Source organism: Acomys minous (genome assembly GCF_964271855.1).
Source record: "Acomys minous genome assembly, chromosome: 13".
NCBI classification, from domain to species: domain Eukaryota; kingdom Metazoa; phylum Chordata; class Mammalia; order Rodentia; family Muridae; genus Acomys; species Acomys minous.
The window spans coordinates 102133442-102148759 of NC_140495.1; the positions used below are offsets into that span (position 1 = coordinate 102133442).

General features: G+C 47.7%; 1 protein-coding gene and 1 pseudogene across 9 annotated transcripts in view; one reads left to right on the top strand and one right to left on the bottom strand.

Moving 5' to 3' along the window:
* CABIN1 (calcineurin binding protein 1) overlaps positions 1-15318 on the bottom strand; it is a 126682-nt gene that overhangs the window by 74844 nt on the left and 36520 nt on the right. For all 8 annotated transcript variants that reach the window (XM_084753126.1, XM_084753125.1, XM_084753124.1 and 5 more), the window contains 4 exons: positions 10938-11099; positions 8960-9166; positions 8650-8795; positions 4160-4421 (listed from right to left, as the gene is read on the bottom strand). In XM_084753126.1, the coding sequence (XP_084609252.1) occupies positions 4160-4421; positions 8650-8795; positions 8960-9166; positions 10938-11099 (777 nt within the window). The remainder of the gene's footprint in view (positions 1-4159; positions 4422-8649; positions 8796-8959; positions 9167-10937; positions 11100-15318) is intronic.
* On the top strand, positions 6241-7078 carry LOC311581127 (host cell factor C1 regulator 1-like; annotated as a pseudogene). The gene has a single exon. The product of its transcript is annotated as a host cell factor C1 regulator 1-like (transcript).

Sequence of the window (15318 nt, forward strand, 5' to 3'; positions counted from 1 at the left end):
GTTTATCAAGTTCCTACTGATCTCACGCTAGATTCCCAACTGCAGCCTACATGGCTGTGGTGAGGACTGGTGTCCCTTAGTCATCAACATACAGAGGAAGAAGGCTAATACATCATTGGTCTTAAAAAAAACCAGGCACCCAGACGAACCTCCACTGCAGGGAGCGAGCACCTTGGGGCACCTGCTCCTCCCCTCTCTACAGGCACACAAGCAGAGCTAAAGAGGATGACGCTCATGCAGCTCTTGCCACACAGCACTGGAGAGAACTGTACCCAGTCCCCAGTCCCCAGTCCCCAGCTCACAGCACTGAAGACAGTGTGAACCCTTGGGATTGAACAGACCTCACTGTCCTGGAGACTGCATTTAGTCAGTGCCTCTAGACACCCTTTCACAAAGGCCAGAAATGGCCTGATGGAGGGACAGTCTGAGAGGTCTTCCAACTTAGGGGCGTTTTCTACTACTTGGCAGCTGCCAAGCACACATTCCTTTCCTCTGGAGCTTACAGGCTGAGGATACAGTGAGTGTGCTGTATGAAGCTACAAAGGTCTCTGGCCTCTCTTCATTGTGGCCTGCTTGGTGGCAGGGAGGCCGAGGCCTCTTCTCAGCTCACCTCAGGGAGCAGAGCAAGGGAAGAAGGCCACAAGCACTGATCTTCGGCATGGGGAACTGCTGGGGCCACAGGCACATGTTCTGTCCTGCCCTACTTATGTTTGCCTGACTGAGGCTTCCTTTTGAGAGCACCCTATAGCAATAGCTGCCCTTGGGGGCCATGTGCTCCTCTGTAGCTCTGCCAGTCATTTTCTAGAAGGAAACTGGCCATCTAGGAACTACATCACTGAATGAAATACAACAAAAAGAATCACAACACAGGGCCAAATGGGGCCAGGGACTCGACCGCACACCCTCTCCAGTGGGGTCCTGTCTAAGGAAAAGGCAGCTGCTTAAAAGCAGCCCTTCTGCGTGCACTGCTTAAGAGCTGCATGGCACTGCCAACGTCCTGAGTATTGCTAAGTTCAGCAGGAACAACATCCCACTCAGGAAGAAGAGGGACAGTCACCAAAAGTGTGTGTCTAGAAGCTCTGCTATGTAATTCCATTATGGCTTGTCATCCTCTCAAAAGAATGGATACCCTTACCCGTGGCACTCAGTCTCCTCATGTATTGGGGCCCTGTACTGGGGATCCTGAAATGGCTGAGGCAGGCATCATGACTGCCTGTTCCTAGTGCTGCTTGGGAGGTGGAATGGTCAAGAATGGTCAACTTGCCCCCTCCAAGTCATTTGGTTAGGAAGCTCTGGTTCCAATTCTTTTTCCACGCCTGAGAAGTCGTATCATAGGGGATGTTTCCACTTGCCCACACCACCTCTGGCAAGTTTGCAGGCAGAAGCTAAAGAGCACAGCAGGGAGATAAGGCAAACATGTTCAGCAGCCTATTTCTCTGACATGGTAAGTCGACACAGCTTAAGCAACCAGGGTAACTGCATCCTAGGAAGCTGTCTCCCCAGAGGTGCAAAGAGCCAGAGAACACAGGGCAGTCCTGCAGGGCAGTATGTATCCCAGATAATGAGGTCAAGCCTTCCATCATCTCCTGCTCTCCTGATACTTCAGGGAGGCAGATGGCTGAACACAGTCTCAGGACCTGGTCAGGACCTGGGCTGCCTGGGATAACAGTGGCCATCAGGCAAACCCTACGGTCATCCTCGAGGCTATGCAACTAAGTAGACGAGAACCGGGCTAGGGGATGTCAAGTTTGACCCTTGCCTTTAGGAGCTGTACAAATAAAGTTTTACAAAAGGTGCAGAGAAGGTTGGCTCTCGGATATGTATTTCCTGGAAAGTACAAGAGGAAAATCTCACTAATACTAGTACAAGGAGATTAGGTGAGGGACCACCTTACCTCACTATGTATACCCATAGGATAATTATGTCCCTAATATTTCAAGGCCACCCAATGAGTCAAGTTCTACAGCCCTGGGTGGAGAGGGACCTGAGACCACTGAAACACAAATGAAAAACAGTAAGGAGTTCTGCATAGTCAGCTACAACAAAGGTGGGTTGACATGTGAAAGGCCTGTACTAGTGCCACAGAAGGTAACCCTGAGTAGAGCGTAACAGCATAGGCTGAAGGAAAAGGGAAGCCAGACTGCATTTAGAACACAGTTATCTAGGCTGAAGGAAAAAGCCTAATAGGTAAATCCTCCTAGATTTTTTTAATGTACATACCACTTGTGGTTAAAAAGGTTTTGTTTCCTTTTCAGGTCTAAAAAGATATAAACTGAATATGTTTAGATGAAAGGCACGCAGGCACTTCTTCACCCTGTTCTCGTCAGGGCTCTGCCCTGTGCAGCACTTGATACTGGCCTTCGTCAGCAACGGGCTGGGACCTCTAAGGCCATTTCTCACATATATTCTCTGCCTCTGGTGTCAAGCCTAACCCTATGATGTCACATCTAAACTACTGGAGAAAAAAAATTAAAGCAAAAAGATAATAAAGCAAAAGGTTTTGTCTGCGGGTTCTTGGTATGTCCTTTTAACAAGCTCCACAGCCACCCAAGAGACCCAGTCAGGTATGGGAGCCACTATGCTCACTTATCTATAGAGTTCACACAATCTGGACACTGAAGGAAGAAAAACATTGGGAACAAATTGCTAAGAGTCTAGAACCCAGAGGCAGCTTCTTGAATGGAGGGCTGTAGTGCCCTGAGCACAGAGGGAGGAAGGCAGCAGTGTTCGGGGAGGCCTCAGACAGCAGCAGTGCAGCGCAGTGCTATGCTTCCAGCCTGTCCCAGGCAAGAGTGAAAACTCTGAGCCTTTCTGCATGAGGACTGAGAATGAACAGCTGGCCGCTGCCTATGAAAAGAATACTCCTGAAAGACAAAACGAATTCAAAGACTCCAGAGAAAGGGAGACAACTGGCTCCCAAATAGCTCTGGAAAAGCAGCTCCTTAAATTTATGCTACAAAGGCGAGAGGTGTGTGTCACCAATCATACAGCTGATAGAAAGCTGAGCTCCCCAGGAGTCAACTTCATCTCTGTTCACCAAAGAAGAGCATTCTTGGAATTGTTAAAGGTCTACTTACTAAGACTCAGGAGGCAATTTAGCTATTCATGCTCTCATGAGGCCCAATGACATCTTTCATGCACTATTTCTTACAGTAACTCAGTCCTCATTAAGTAGCTTCACTTCATGGCACTGCCAGGCTGAGGTCCTCACTGCAGACTGTCAGGGATGGGACGCAGATTATAAACCCGGCAACCTCTAGCGGTGACAGTTACTGCTGCAGACTTCATCGTGCTCTCCAATAGCACTGAAGAGTTTCGGACACACAGAGCCTGTGTCTTACTCGGCAGGGTTCTGGAGGCAGTAGAGGCCTCAGCACAAAGTCACTTCACCCTCAAGGAGACAGCACTTTCAGAGGATGGCAGTGGCCTAACTGTCCTCCAGTAGCGTCTCAACAGTGTTAGCAGTGCCATCATCTTGCCTGGGGTTTTAATCACAGATGATCAGTGCAGAAATTTGAAACCAGGCACTGTCTACCTGACTGGCCAGCTCCTTCAACACCCTGCTCTCTTCAGAAATCTTCCCGAGCTGTGGCATCTTGTTGCCCTGCTGGACTAAATGGCATGGGCATATAGCTCTGCAGCAGCCTGTGCTTACTAGGCACAAGATACTGGGTCTGATATCCAGGACCCTTCACTCCCCCTAAAAAAGTCCCTAAACATGTTAGTGTTAATTCCTTCCCTCTCATCTGAAGGAAACAATGGTGGTCTGCTGAGCAGTGGCTGCAGGGCAGCATCTGTATCTTGCACTAAGGAACGCAGCACAAGAAGAAACTGAAAACCCTAAGGCCAGGTGAAGCGGTTTACCATGGCTCCTAGTCCTTCTCTGAAATAGGAGAGAAGTGCCCACTTCAGATGGCCAACATCCCCTCTCCGCCACTCAACTACACTCAGATTGATGATGTCAGGTCACAAGTCTACCTCTGCAACTGTTCTCAATGGACTAGGTGCCTGAAGACCAAGGAACAAAGTTATTACTAACCAGGACATAGCTTATACGTCCTCACATACATGTGAGATTAAGAACCAAGAACAGAAGGGACCCTAGGGCAATCTAGCCAGACAGAGAGGGTGGCAGGCCCTTCTGCAGCGGCCCTCTCACCTGCTGCACAAGCTCGGGAGGCAGCTCGGCTCTCCACTGCTTCAGCTGGCGTGAAGCGAATGAATGTAAGGCATAGGACATGGTTCCATACTCAATCCACAAGGACAAATTAGAGCTGTCAATCTCAAGGGCCCTCCGGAAGCAGTTCAGAACAGGTGTGGCATGTTTCCAGATGGGTCCATCACTCTTCAGCTCATTTGAGTTCAGCTTGTCCTGAATTCGGCTGGCCCGGGCCAGAGCCATGCCTGCCCAGGAATCAAACCTAAAGTAGTGGGAAAAAAGCACAACTAAAAACACTGTTGTCCCGAGGACATGGCAGACACTACAGCCTGGCAGTCAAGCAGACACTGTGGAAGCTCTGCTTTCATGTAACAGCTCAAAGCCCAGTTTGGCTATCCCACACAGTCTGGATCATGACTTAGAATAGCTTTGTCATAGCCTCAATCCCTGTATCACTGCATACATGAGCATGAGGTATGATAAGAGACAAAATTTTTCTTCTCTGTCCCTTATTCTGCAAGCACTCAATAACTGCTTTAATAGATAGGCTTTTGGACTCTAGTCTTCAACACTACAGAGTTGCCCATGGGGACTACTCTGGTGTAAAGGAACAGAACACTCCACAAGGCCTCACAAAAGAGGTCCAGCTGAGGCAACAAAAAGATTTCAGTGTCCTCTCTGTCTCCTGAGACTCAAATTACTCACCAAGCAAGAGCTCAGTGAACAGAGAACCATGGGGCCCCAGCTACCCAGTTTATTCCTATTGTTTCTGGGATGCTATTCTCTCAGCTCAGATCCCAGGGACAAAATAAAGAACAAGACAGGTGATGATTGGGTCCTAGTGGTTCTGAGATTCCCCTGACAGAAGCACAGGCAGGAACATACATGATTCTGGGAGAAGATGAGTAGCCATGGAGACACCCCACCAGGACCAAGTAATTTCAGAACTCCTGGAAAGAGCTAGTCCAGAAAGTAGAAAATGATGCATCAACCCAAGGGGCTGATGCTGGCCCCCGACACACACACACCGTCAGGCTTGCCCCGCACACCTTAAAGTGAGCTGGCCTGAATATATGTGGCTAACCGGGGTCTGGAGCTGTCTGATCATCCAAAGAGATGGCAAAGGCAGAAAAACCCCAAGAAGCCCATATAGGCTTTCACTGCACCCCAACAACCAAGGATGACACTGTGTAAACAAAGGAGCAAGAGAAAAGACTCAATATTGACAAGTACAGCAAGGATGAAGGCTTTTCCCCTCATGTGAGAGGCTTCTTTCTCCTCAGGGGCTTGTGGCCCAAAGCCACCATGGCTTCCTCTCTGCTCAGGTTACTCTGGTGAAGGGAACAGGTTGAGGAGGGCTTAAAGTGGCAGATTCTTCTTTACCAGGGCCAGTTTCATAACAGGGACTTTTTTTATCAATATTCAACAACTCTGAGAGAAGTTGCCCTCATTTGAGGAAAGGAAGCATGTGTGACAGTGCCTTTGTGGCTGCATCAGAACCACTTCCTCCACACAGAAAGTAACCACAGCAGCACAGCAGCACCATGGGAACTAAGAAACAGCTGGGCAAATGCTCAGCAGTCAAAAGCACTGGCTGCTCTTCCCGAGAGCCTGGGCTCAGTTTGCAGCACCACACAGCAGCGCACGCCTGTCTGTAACTCTACTTCCAGGGATGCGACGCTCTCTTTTGACTTCCATATACACCAGGCACGCACATGATGCACAGACATACATACAGGCAAAGCACTCAGCTACATTAAAAACAACAACAACAAAAGACCTAAGGGGAAAAAAGAGAAAGCTCCTGTCCTACTGAGAGTGACTCCTGCTGATGCAATAATGATCTAATCCAGGTACTGCACCACACAGCCCATAATCCAGGAGTGTGGGCCTGCAGGGATCCCACTGGCTCTGTGACAATGTGACCCCAGGAGGAAGAGGTATCCATAGTCCACATTGTGGGCTCTTACTTGAGCAGGGCAGGTACTGGTACTGGACAGTCCCAGTACTGGGCAGAAGTGCTAGGCTGAATGAGGTCTTAGACCTACCTCCAGCCCAAAATACCTATCTAATTTGGTATTACTTCCAGTTCAACAAAAAGCAGGAAAGTTCAAGGAAAAGAAAGGAAAACGGGCCGCAAGGTCCTCACAGGAACCTCTAACAGTGCAGTGAGGGCCCTACTGGCCACCCAGCCATCTACCATGGGCTTCATCCCTATCACAAGGCTCCAGGAAGCAGATCCAAACTTGGATCCCACCCCTCCATCTACAGGACCCCGAACCATAATGAACCTGGAGCGAGGCCCTCAAGTTGGGGCCCATAGGCTACCACTGGGGTGACTCGCAGCCTGGACACCATGGAACCCTTGCACAAGCAGCTCCTGTCTGAGTAGAACATGGCCACCCACTTCTCCTGACTCAGTCTACATAATGACCGCCCCTACTGCAGTCCCCCTGTGACCTTTCTCCAAGCCCTGCCACCACTCAGGAGCCCTTGCCCAGAGCTGCTTGGAAGCCTGACCCCTGAGGCCCTCAGGCTGCTGAGGCTGAGGGATACCCCTAAGTCCCTACTATCCAGCATCCCCACCCAGGGACATCACGGAGCTCTGAGTGCTGATGGCCAGTGGTCCCTCCTTCCCGCCTTGTTCGAGACAATAAAAACCAGCAACCCCAAGAGAAGGATGAAGTCTTTCTCCAAACCAGGTGCCTGGGCACCCTGCTATGACACTGAGCTCAGTGTCCAGAGCTCAGGCAGTAACCTGGAAAAGTGAAAGTATCACCCCATTGGTGAATAAAGATTTGTGAGGAAAAACAAAACAAAACAAAACAAAAAAACCCAAACCTGTCCTTCACCTAGTACCAAGAACCAGACGAAGCCCTGGGCTCCAGTGGCACCTGCCTGTGAAGCTCAGAACAGAGGGCTGAGTCATAGAGTCAAGCTGACAGAACCCCTTCTACACTGGGGCCAGGCCTCAAGGGAGACACCTCAGCACCCAGTGGCCTGGAGCTAGCACGCTACTATCCTCTGAACAGGTGATTGATTGCAGTAGTTCTCAACCTGTGGGACATGACCCTTTCGGGGATTGCATATCAGATATCTCATATCAGATGTTTACACTACAACTCACAACAGTAGCAAAATTACAGTTATGTAGTAGTAATGAAATAATTTTATGGTTGGGGGTCACCATGGCATGAGAACCAATGGATTAAAAGGCGGTATAGTTGAGACTTTAGGACCCTAACTCCATCCTGTTGACCTGCAAGTAAGAAGAGCCATGACAGGTGCCCGCCATGCCACAGGTGGCAGTTTCATTACTCTCAGTGAAATTACTACTTTTCAAATGGGACAAGCTCTGCCAATGTAAGTGCTGATCTATGCTATCACAACTCAAGTAGTGACCCCAAAGACAACTAGGGCTATAAGCACATGGCTCCCTGCCAGAAGGAAAAAACAGGCTGAAAAGGGGGCCTCTGAGGGCCTTTCATGCAGCTGATATCTTCTTACAAACTTGCTTCTCTATTAGGATCCTGGGCCCTTCTTTCCCTGCCCAGGTAGGATTGTGGAAAGGTGAATTCTGAGGTTTCCTGACTGAGGCAGGGCAGTTCTGTGCTCACCCATGGTCCAAGGGCAGCACTATGGTAGCCCTAAACACTTCTGGGCAGTTGGCCTGCAGTGCTATACCTCAAATACAGGCTGGCTACAGGGGTGACCTCATTCTGACCATGCCCAACGCCCACCTTTCCAGACCATCCCTTTAGTCAAGTGTACGGTGCTTCAGGAGTACAGAAGAGTACTTGAGAATGCTAAGTCTGAAGTCACTACATCTTAGGAGGAAGCTTAACAGTGCTCTGCAGAGGAAGAGCAGGGCTCCTCCACACACCATCAGAACAACCCTCCCTGCAATGACGAACTGTCACAGCAAGGAAAAAACCCTCAGGCCGCAGCTTTTCTAGTACTCCTCTTTAGTTGTACAGTTTATTTCAGTTGGGTAGTTTACTTTACATGTGTGTTTTGCAGGATAATGTGCACCATATGTGTGCCTGAAGCCCACAGAGACCAGAGAACAGTGTTAGATCCCTCAACTGGAATTACAGTGGCTGTGGGGGTGCTCTTAACCACTGAGCCATCTCTCTCCCCTTTTAAGCCCCAAAAGCAACCCTAATTAAAGAGCCTGTGGTATTTACCCAAAACATGCATCAGTTGTCCTCATTCCTGCTAGGAGGAAAAGAAGCAACGGTATGGGCTGGGCAGTACTTCCTTGCCCCGCATACCAGGACCCAAAAGGTCATCTTGTATCTTTGCTGACCTCAATACGCCTCCCAGGACTCTGGGAAAGAAGCCTTCTTCCTTGCTCAAGAACAGGTCATTTTTTCATTTCCTTTTTCTTATCCTGCTATAGACAGGAAAGTTAGACAGGCCCACTGGAGAACTGACTGGAGTAGAGTCAGGCCTCCGACAGCAGCCTGGCTCCACACCACACCACCCACCTGTTGGGGCAGATGCAGATATCATGCATGTAGAACTTGATGGCTTTCGACTGCTCCTTGTTCTTGAAATGGTAATCAGCCAGGAGGTAGTAGAGCTCATTCACCACTGGAGGGGCAGGGTCTGCACCTTCCGGAAGGCAGGGCACCTGGCACGAGAGAGGGCACGCTTAGGAAAAGAGGTGTGCAGGTACTGACAGTAACCTGTCCGCTGTCTTCCTCTGATCCCCAGCAGGTGGTGCTGCGTAGACGAGAAGCAGTGCTTGAGGGGCAGCCCCACCAACCCCACCACCCCATGTTCCCTGAGGCCCACCTCAGCTGAGGTTCCCTCAATGTAGGCAGAGACTTTGTCCATGCTCAGAGTTGGCTTCTCTGTGCGGGGCACGATGGTAGCAATTCTTTTCATCAGGTTGGCCAAGTCAGCAGAAACAGTGCTGGTCTTGTAGCTATCAAACTCAGGGAGCGTCTTGGGCTTAAAATACTCAAACATGAACAGGGCATCCTCCCATATAAGATCCACCTTGAAAAAGACAGATGCAGACTCAGAGTACATGCAAGGTTAGGAAAGGAGGAAAAGCTCCTCTATAGGAGCACACTGTGCTCAGGGAGTGAGCTCACAGTGTGCTAGTGAGTATAAAGCACTGTGCTCAGGGGGTGAGCTCAGTATGCTAGTGAGTATAAAGCACTGTGCTCAGGGGGTGAGCTCAGTGTGCTAGTGAGTGTAAAGCACACTGTGCTCAGGGGGTGAGCTCAGTGTGCTAGTGAGTGTAAAGCACACTGTGCTCAGGGGGTGAGCTCACACTGTGCTAGTGAGTATAAAGCACTGTGCTCAGGGATGAGCTCATAGTGTGCTAGGAGTACAAAGCATGGTGCCTACTCCACTTCTTAATTCTTCAATGGAGGCCGAGCCTCAACTACAGCTGCCTAAAATGCCAGTCTTTTGGTTTCTAGGTTAGTATAACATAATGTCTTAGAATTGATTTCCAGAGTCTCAAGCTCCCTGAGGATATCGCTGCACAAATTATAATGTTAATAATGTTAGGTTATAACTCTCAAACAAAAAATTTAACTCTTTGTTTTGTTTTTAAAGATATGGTTTCTCTGTATAGCCTTGGCTGGCCTGGACTCACTTGGTAGACCAGGCTGGCCTCGAACTCACAGCAATCCACCTGCCTCTGCTTTCTGCATGCTGGGAATAAAGGCGTGCACCATTATGTCCAGCATATTTAACTTTCTTAATGAAGGAGAGTAAATGATAGAAACAGCTCTGTGTTAAATATTAAGATGTCAGTATTGATTGTCAAGAAATTATTCTGTTAAATCTTATTTTACTTTTTAATGTGTGTATGTATCTGCCACATATGTGCAGGTGTCTACACAGGACAGAAGAGGCCATCAGATCCCCTGAAGGAGTTACAGGTGACAGACAGCTGTTATGGATGCTGGAAAGGAAACCCAGGTCCTCTGCAAGAACAGCAAGTGTTCTGAACTGTGGGGCCAAGTCTCCCTTCACTTTAGTACATGGATCTCATGTAGTTTGGGTGGCCGTGAACTCGCTATGAACTTCTCATGATCCTGCCTCACCTCCCAAGGCTATGTTCCACCACACCTGGTTCTGTGTAATGGTAGTCATAACACTCAGGCCTTCCTTCATCCATGCTAGGCAAGCATTCCACCAACCGAACTATATCTCTAGCCTAGGAAATGACTTTTAGGAGCCATGCCTACCAGGGCTAGTTTCTAAAAAGCCAATGTTGGAAACTGAAGGTTATAATCTGTGAAACTATGAGACCTGGTCAGATGTGTGTGTGGTTGGGGGTGGGGGTGTTGATTCTAACTGGGAAGCTGAGGCTCCACACCCCTGGGCCAGAGTGGACATCTGGACCTCTCCCACATTAAGGAGCCTACACTTTAGGGTACTGAATATCTAAGACTAGAGAATGGCTGGTGATATTAGCCATGACATGACGTACCCAATGGTGCTCTGAAAAAAACAAATAAAAAAGAAAAGTATCTATGGAACGATGTGTGTAATCCAAACTGCAAATAAACCTATGAACAACCATCACCACCACCCCCACCCCCACCCCCCCCACCCCCCGCTGCAGTTTGAATCAATTATGGGTTATAGCTTCTAAGAAAAACCCTCTCCTTAGATCAACCATCAGACCCTATCTCCTCCAGGTACAGCCTTCAGTGGACTATACAGTATAACCAGTCTGATGTCCTCTCAGGAGCTCCTGCTGTCCTGAGCTGCCCTACCCAGGCCTGGGGTAGCAGGCTCCCCTCACCTGCTGGGCTGAGTGCTCCTCCAGGTACCTGGCCTTGCTCTTCTTGCTGGGGAAGCTGTACAGGCAGTAGAAGCACTGCTCCAAGGCGGTCTCCAGCTCCTCCTTGTAGGGGTGAGTGTCTTCAGAGGCAGAGGCAGCAAGCTCCTTCTGGAGAACTTGCACCTGTAACAGGAGGGAGGAGATGCAGAGCGAACAGGTCTACAGGCTCAGTGTCCCATCAGGACAAGAACAAGGAGGCTACCACTTCTCCAGCTCTTCTACCGTAAGACCTTTTGGGATCCACAAAACCTTAGTCTTCAAACAAAATGCACATAACTGAATTAAGAAACAGGAACAGAGGCTGGAGATGGCTCAGTGGTTAAGAGCACTGGCTACTCTTCCAGAGGTCCTGAGTTCAATTCTCAGCAGCTACATGGTGGCTCACAACTATCTGTAATAGGATCCAACACCCTCTTCTGGTGTGGTTAAAGACAGTGTACTCTTACACATAAAATAAATAATTTTTTAAAAAGAAAAAGAAACAGGAACACGTAGGACATGAGCTATGTCCATGACCAAATAATTCAATTTGGGCACTTCTCTCCCACATTAATCAACAAGACCTCTGACTCCAATCAAAATTCCGGGAAGGGTGCAGTTTCCTCAGATTTTATACACTTATCTTACAGTGTTATGGAAGAAGGTGCCAGAATAGCCAAGGGAATATAATGGAAATAAAGGTAAGGACATGAATCCTACTCCTTATCAGGAATAGACAGGCTGTTTACATCAATAGAGATGGAACCTACCGCTGACCCTACGTACTCACAATGAGAGATGAAGGAGCCTTAGATGCAGGAAGAAAATTCTTTAATAAAGAGCTCAAACCAACTGGCCATCCATAGAGAATGTGAAACTGGACCTACCTTGACTTATAAACACACAAGCAAAAATCTCCATGGATTAAAGAATACATGAGGTAACAAGCCAGAAGAAAGCTTTACAACTTTGTAGTGAGGATGTGTGCATGCATGTGCAGGAGGTAACTCTGAACTTCTCTTCATCCTGCCTCTACCACCTAAGTGCCGGGATTCCAGGCATGTGCCATGGTTTTTCTTTTTCCTTGCTTCCTTCCCTCCCTCCCGTCACTGTTTACATTTGTTTGTTTGTTTTATATGGAGGGGGGCACTTGCATGCCATGGCACATGTGTGGAGGTCCACTTGAGGGAATCAGTGCTCACCTTCCACCATGCCATCGGCTTGACAGCAAGTGCCTTGATCCACGGGCCCCTAGAAGGATTGCTTAAATGGGGCATCAAACTGTCAAGGAAGACTGGTGAACATGTTATTAAAATTGTTACACTTGGCTGGCAGGTCATGCCTACAGTCCTAGTGCTCAGAAGGTTGAATCTGGAGTATGAGGAGTTTAGTATGGGGTACAAAGTAAGACCCTGTCCCAAATAAAATACAAGAACCTCAGAATTCGGTAGATGAAACATCAAAGTTAAAACACATATGTGCACAGAAACAAATAGCCGCATAGGAACGGAGCTCAGTGCATGTGTGCAAGTGCACTTAAAGTGATGTGACACAAAGAACCGGAACTCAGTAAAGAACCAATGGGGGACAGGGTGCAGAGAGAATGCTAGCTCATAAGGAAACTTTCAAATTTTACTAACAGCCAAATTCTGAAAGCGGAAACCAGGGATCAACATTAAAAAGCACAGAGAACAGATGCAGCCCCGGTGAGTCCTGAGTGAACGTCTATTTTGACATGGGCATGGCCTATTGAAGGCGCCAAAGACAACTGACCCATGGGAAATTGTCAAAGCCGTTACTCGTGTAGGCCAGGCTCAAGAGGAATGGCAAGACTTTTCTTTATACAGCCTCCTCAGAGACTGCTGGCTTACAATCAAACTAGCTAATTCCTCCCACTGTGCTGTGCCTAGTCCATATGCGAAGGTTCCAGGTTGGTGGCATTGTCCGTATCCAGAATTCCAGAACCCAAGCTGCACAGGACGTGGGAAAGAAGTACACAACCTCATCAGTACCTGCAAAGCATTATGAAGAGCAAAGGCAAGGCAGTCCTCTTAGATCTACCGGAGTTTAAGTTTGATCCCCAGAACTCTAGCAAGTGGGGTGTAGTGGTGTGTGCTTGTTAATCCCAGCCCTGGGGAGACAGAAACAGGCGGGTCCTAGAGCTCAGTCCTGGAGCTAGCACCCAGCCTAGCCTAAAGCACATAAGGAAGAACACATTCCTGTATATACACAAGGTGCACACAGATACAGGAATGTTTGCGCGCGCGCACGCACACACACACACCCCTATCTGTATGGACATGCACACACATGTGAGCACATACACCACTGAACATACACGCATATGTATACACACGTCTGCACACACACACCCAAAATAAAACAAGTAACTTGGAGAACAATTTGAAAACACAGGTTTTTGGTGGTGTTTGCTTAGTTTTGCTTCATTCTCAGTTTTTTGAGACAGGGTCTCAGTCAAGCCTCGGCTGGATTTGAACTCCTAACAACTCTGCTTCAGCCATCCAAATGTTGAGATTACAGAGATAGGGCACTACACTCAGAGAAAATATAGCTCTAAATAACTAAGTTGGTGGATGTGGTGGGGAAACCCTTTGGAGGCAGAGGTAGACAGTAGAGCTTTGTATATTTGTTTTGGTTTGGTTTTGATGCTTGGGTCTGGGTGTGCTTATGCCCTGACAGATCTGTAATGTTTTTCTTTTTGAGTCTTGCTCTGTATGTGGCTCAGGCTGGCCTGATCTTGACTCAGCCTTCTAAGTGCTGAGATTACAGACTTGTATCACCATGCCTTGTCGCAGTTCTTTATTGTTGTTAGGTTGATTTTTGAGACAGGGTCTCACTATGCTGCCTGAGCTGGCCTCAGTCTCCCCAACCCTGCTGCCTCTGCACGCTGAGTGCTGGGATTCAGGAGTGTGCCATCTTGCTGGGCATTCTTTTTGTAAACATATACACATGCACACTGGACAGGAACTGTGGCAGATGTTAACCTCATACCACTTATGAGCCCCCAAATGGATCAACAACCAGCCTTAATACCACCTATTATTAGAAGTTATTTAAATTATAGAAACAAATATTTACAGACAAAATGATATACAATGTCTAAGATTTACTTAAGAGTAAGGTGGGCCAGAGACGGCAAGGGGTGACTACGTACCACAATAATGACTTAGTGCTCAGAACCGGAAGCTACACTATTCTACTAGTTCTATCTTGATATATATTCGGGCTTATAGCTTATATAGTCACACAATAGTACCCAACAAAACAACTGAAACAAGCCAGATTTTCACATTTACTCCTATCAACGTGAATTGATTTGTATACCAAAATGAATAAAAGCAAGAAGCTTCAAGAGGTTAAATACTATGTGATATTTTCTTAGATAGTTTCAAAAGCTGGGCTGGCAACATGGCTCAGCAATAAGGGAACGTGCCACCAAAGCAGATAAAGTGAGCTCAATCCCAAGAACCCACATGACGGAAGAAGGAAACCGAACCCGAGAGCTGCCATCTGACCTCCACACATGCTACACGGCACACACGCTTTCTGTCTCTCTTCAGTGCTTCCATGTCGTTCTCTCTGTGTGTCTGCTGCTCTCCGCCTCTCTGCACTCCCACACACACATGCACAAATAACATGTTTTTAAAAATTTTTTGTAATATTAAAACTCCATCAATTATATATTGTTCCCTAATGTGTAGATATTTAATAATTAAGTCTAAAATGCTGCTTACCAATGGACATACACCTCTTCCTGTCATCTTTTTTTATCAGAAGGCAAATGTCCAGCAGACACAGGACTGTTAGCATGCACACAATCTGAGCACATGTCCAGCAGACACAGGACTGTTAGCACGCATACAATCTGAGCACACTGGACACAAAGTAAGAGAGAACGCCCAGGAGGTAGGAGCTGACAGAAGGAACTGTCTGAGCTGAGTGTAAAAGAACGGAGTCCATTAACAAAAACAGGACACTAGAAAAGCAAGACACAATCTTACTGGATGCCTTTTAGAGAAAGGAGAGACAACACTTCAAACAAAAGTCTTAAAGTACTCTCAAGACATAATCCTTGTTGGCTAACAGTGGCCACACCCCTTATCTCAGCACGCAGGAGCTAGAGAGAAGATGATCAGAAACTCAGGGTCTTCCTTGGCTACAGAGTGGATGAAATCTTGTCTCAAAAAAGCCAATGCTTTATATTAGACCATAAGCCTGGGTGATAATTCTACATCCTAACTTCCACAGTATACATCCAGAATGATGAGTGGTCAGTCAGCAATTCTGGGTAAAGTAAGTGGATAAATGTTTGGCGCCAGGCGTGGTGGTGCACGCCTTTAAT